General features: G+C 45.6%; 1 protein-coding gene across 1 annotated transcript; it reads right to left on the reverse strand.

Annotated features, from left to right (window-relative positions):
- Nucleotides 1-554: 554 nt before the first annotated feature.
- On the reverse strand, nucleotides 555-4,617 carry LOC100353774 (kelch repeat and BTB domain-containing protein 6-like). Its single transcript, XM_089303635.1, is given in 3 exon segments — nucleotides 555-3,264; nucleotides 3,266-3,868; nucleotides 4,232-4,617. Coding segments are annotated over 2 exon segments (1,923 nt in total). The 5' UTR covers nucleotides 3,848-3,868; nucleotides 4,232-4,617; the 3' UTR covers nucleotides 555-1,923.
- Between the last annotated feature and the right edge of the window lie 297 nt (nucleotides 4,618-4,914).

Here is a 4,914-nt window from a genome sequence, read left to right on the forward strand (position 1 = left end):
TGGTTATTTGTCGTTTATATATAACACGAAAACCATTACATAAGTATCCAATGCTCAAAAAGAAAACACCTATATTTCAAAATGTCACTTTTGTGGAATTTAGTCTCTATTTCTAGATATTTCCTTATATTATGGTGACAGAAAAACAAACAGTGGAGCATGGTTCACAGAGAAACACAAACCATGTCCAAATGCCACAACAAAATAGCCATGTGTACCACTACTAGGGAAACATTTTACAAGAAATAAACTATTGGCCCTAATGCCATTTTCCACTTAATATCCTTCAACTCTCAACTGTTAATTTTTAATACAAAAATACCTTCAAACTGATAATCAAGAACATTTGGTCACTTAAAAAAATTGACAAAATTTCAGAGCTCTACAAAAAAGTTCTATATACAGCTTAAAGTGTTCGGTTTTTTGTGTTTTTTGTGTTTTGTGTGTGTGTGTGTGTGTGGTTTTTTTTTTTTTTTTTTTTGACAGGCAGAGTGGACAGTGAGAGAGAGAGACAGAGAGAAAGGTCTTCCTTTGCCGTTGGTTCACCCTCCAATGGCCGCTGCAGCTGGTGTACCACACTGATCTGAAGCCAGGAGCCAGGTGCTTATCCTGGTCTCCCATGGGGTGCAGGGCCCAAGCACTTGGGCCATCCTCCACTGCCTTCCCGGGCCACAGCAGAGAGCTGGCCTGGAAGAGGGGCAACCGGGACAGAATCCGGCGCCCCCGACTGGGACTAGAACCCGGTGTGCCGGTGCCGCAAGGTGGAGGATTAGCCTAGTGAGCAGCGGTGCTGGCCAGCTTAAAGTTTTAAAGGTCTTTGACACTTGATTTCACAGTTGAAAGAGTAACTACTGATCTCAATAAAATACTATTTAGCTTATACATATTTTCAAAACCACTATAACTTCATAAAACAGTAAAGAATTATCACATCCTGCTGAAGAATCCTCTATGATGAACACCAAAATTGTACAGCTAAAATATTTTAGGAATAACAAACTTCTTAAGAAAGCAGATATAAATTTTGTATACAATCATGTACCGTAAAAAAAAAGAATTATTCCTGATGGAATGATACATGTATCAGGTTCGCATAAAAAAAATAAAACTATAAGCAAGTTATTTTTGCTTGTAAAGTTTGTAGATTTGTGACAGTACTAGAATTTCTTTAGATGAAAATTGGTCACTTTGCAAATTCTTTTACATTTTATAATCTAAAAGTGAAAAATCTTTTGAAACAGTTGTTTTTGTTACTGTTTGACTTTCAGTCATTATGTAAATTATCAAATGAAATCAGTAATTCTAATATATAAAATCCACCTTCCTAGTCATAGTTGAGGAGAAAACTAAAACCAAGCCAAATGTATTTCAGTTAGAACACATTTTGTAAACACCTACTATATAGTTTAACATTTTGGAAATCTATACATGTACCAAAGGAAAATGTACTCTTTTCAAAACAGTCTTAGCAATTTCTATCCAATCATGTTTCTATTATAAAAACTAAAATTTAAAAGTTACAGTCCTTATGGCACAAAGCAATGTAAAGTTTATTACAATAAATTACTGTAATGAAATACAACCATTAATAAACAACACTGGATTCTTGGCAGAGTACATTACTAAACAGTATGATTCCTATGAGTGCTAAAATTTTCAAACGTTAAATTATACTATTTCAAGCATAACCCTTTTCTAAACTATACCTTCAGGTGATATAACTCCTCCCGTCCCCAGTGAAAAGGCTTTCTCTTTAGGATACTCTGCACAGCAGTAAAAACACCTGGTGCTTCAATTTCATTACAACAAATCCTGCTAATCTTGCATATTGCAATCAAGTGTTACTGGAACCCAATAATTATCATTAGACATTGAACTTAAACTACTGGATTCAGAGCTCACCTCACTGAATTCACCTAAGTTCTAATCAGTACTATAGTCACTTGGTATATCCTCTTCAATGAGGAAGCTCTGACCTGATTCAAGGCAACAAGGATAAACACGAGCTGAAAGGCACAAAAAGTAAGAGTCGAACTGCAAGAGGCCTAATGGAGTGCCTATATTTATCCATCGGTCTTCTGTACTATCATACACAGTCACTCGGTTTATTTCCCATTTTGGGGCGTGTGAGGTGATAAGCAACAATTTTTGGCCATAGTTGATAATCTTGTAGTTGTTGGTCTCTACCACTAAGGGAATATTATTAATCTGTCTCCACTGTGCTCTGACAGGGTTGTAGACCTTCATGTTGGGTAGATCACAGATACAATAGATCTCATCATTGAAGACGCATGCTCCACGTAAGCTACCGTGCTTAAGAGAAAGACACTTCAGCCACATATTGTGGCTAGGGTCATAATAGTACATGTGCTTACTGTTGAGGACATAGAGATAGTTCTGAATTACCAGTAGGTTAAAGGACATAAAATGAGGCAGTGAAGCCACCAACACCCAGCGGTCCCTCTGAACACTGTAGCATTCCACTTTCTTCCATTTCACTCCAGTAGCAGGGTCTCGCCCACCCAAAATGTAAACATAGTCATCAAGATATGCTATCTTCATGCTCTCACGACACAGCAAGGGGTCTGCAAGTTGCTGCCAACTATTTTGGGCTGGTTTGTACACCCAGAATTCTTTAGTGGGCTGGGCAGCTAGATAGATATCATGGTCTGGAGAGACACAGACAGTGAAAGTGATGACAACTCCAGTAACAGCAAGGGAGGTCAAAGGCGAAGGCATTGTGTAAATGTCCCCAGTATACGGATCACAACAGATAAAGGGATCTCTGGGATGTCCAAAGAAGATCACCATCTCCTTGGCACACATACCCAGCCTCTGGGGTGGATTTTCTCCTGCAGAGACAACAGAGCTGCTGCTGCTACTGCTGCTGGTGCTGCTGTTTGGCACCGGCACCAGCGACTTGTACAACATGTCTCCGTAGCGCATCTGCAGGGCCCCTTCAATAACGTCCAGGCAGTACTTCCTCACAATGGGCTTGGCCAGCAGCCCTTCCAGGTAGTCCTGGTCGTCTTCAGTGAAGAGCGTCCAGCGGACACACTTGAAGACTTCTGCAGCACTGGGGCCCCGCTCTTTGGGCGCAGCTTCCAACCACTGCAGGGCCACGTGGCACACCGTCAGCTCACTCTCTATGTCCAGGCTATCCAGGCGCAGGATGGCCAACAGCTGGGCCAGCGTCAGGTCGGCCAGAGACTCCTCCCGAACCGAACTCATCCGACTGAGCTGCTTGAAGTTGTGAGCTATATAGGGACTGGGCCTGAGATCGCAGCTTGCGGTGGCCAAAAGCATCGGCGAACTTGAGGATGGCCGTGCAGTTGGCCAGATCAAGGCGGCGGGCTAAGAAGGAGGCGCAGGCTTCCCGCACGTACTCGAGCTGCAGCATGTCAGAGGCGGCGTACAGGCGCTGCACGTTGGCCTCGCTCAGGGACACACGGCCCGTGTAGCAGTAATCCACCAGGACCTCGAAGGACTCGGCGTCCACGTCGTGCATGGTCACACTGGCCTGCTGGCTCTCGTACATGCCGCCCGTGAACATGCTCTTGAAGTAGGGGCACGCGGCGGCCAGCACGTTGCGGTTGCAGGGGAACAGGCGGCCCGTGCCAGGCCCGCTGCCAGGCGTCACCACCTCGATGGTCACATCACACAGCAGCCGCGCGTCATAGAACGACTTGAGCTGTGCCAGCATGGCTGCAGAATGGGCCGAGTCCTTTAACTCCTCTGGACCCGTGTAAAAGGCTGAAACTGTGCGCTCGTGAAATGTTTTGGGCTGACTCTCACTACGGGAGCTGGCATGGTGGCGAGAACGCGGAGCGTCTTCCCGGGACTGCATGGTGGAGACGGCGGCAGAGCTCTGAAGAAAGAGAGGCTGCCGGGATGCGGCTCTGGCTCCTCCCCACCCTTCCTTCACAGACGCTAGGACAACTGCGTCTCCGAAGAGACTGAGGTAGGGGTCCACCTACCAAGTCAGCTCTGGGCTGCGCTGCCTTGTCCCTTATCGCGTACCACCGCCTGACTCGCCCTCTAACTTTGGCGCACTTTACCCCGCCCCACTGTACTCTGTAACTTTGGCGCCCTTTTCCCCCGCCTCGGCTTCACCCTCTAACTTTCACACTCTCCCCCCGCCCCTCTTTACCCTCTTTCGCGCCTTTTCTCCCCCGCCTCACTGTACTCTCTAACTTTCGCGCCCTTTCCTCCCCGCCCTGCCTCAGCTTACCCTCACAAGACTGGCTGACCGGAGTCCGGAGCTGCGACTGCTGTGCTACTGGCAGGCGTCCAGGGCAACTACCGCTCCCAGGTTGCCTTTCGCGCCTCGAGGCATGCCGGGCGCCCCTCCCACTCTCCTGTGCTGAGACTGACAGAGGCGCTCTGCATGTAGGGAGCGATGGACGGCGAGCATTCTCCTCTGTTGCTTGCTTTGCCAGATGATGGAAGAAAGCGCCCGATTGGGAGAAAGCACCAATTCTCTTCGGTTTGATATGGTTTCGAACGTTGAGTATGGAAAGCAGATTAGTCGGCTGATACTAGTATGTCTTTGATTTCTTTCTTCAAACTGTGTTTTCTTTTGGGAATTATGAATAACATTATTTGATAGGATTGTGTGAATACTAATTCAGCTGCATTGCTTTGGCTATAGGATGCTTTTAATAAATATTTGTTGGGCTGCAAAATAAAACTGTACATACGCAGATCTTAGAATTATAAAAATTCACTAAATGTTAGCCTTCTAGCATTTATGGAAGATGAAGCACAGCCAATTTGAAATCATGAGTCTGTAATGGGGGAAAAAAGGTTTCTTTAGAGAGCCTTTTCTGTGTGTGTGTGTGTGTGTGTGTGTGTGTGTGTTTCAAGATGTATTTGTTTGGGGCCTGTGCTGCAGCGCAGCAGATTAAAGCTCTG

The sequence above is a fragment of the Oryctolagus cuniculus genome, chromosome 9 (genome assembly GCF_051225735.1).
Source record: "Oryctolagus cuniculus isolate XC-2025 breed Fujian yellow rabbit chromosome 9, ASM5122573v1, whole genome shotgun sequence".
NCBI classification, from domain to species: Eukaryota; Metazoa; Chordata; class Mammalia; order Lagomorpha; family Leporidae; genus Oryctolagus; species Oryctolagus cuniculus.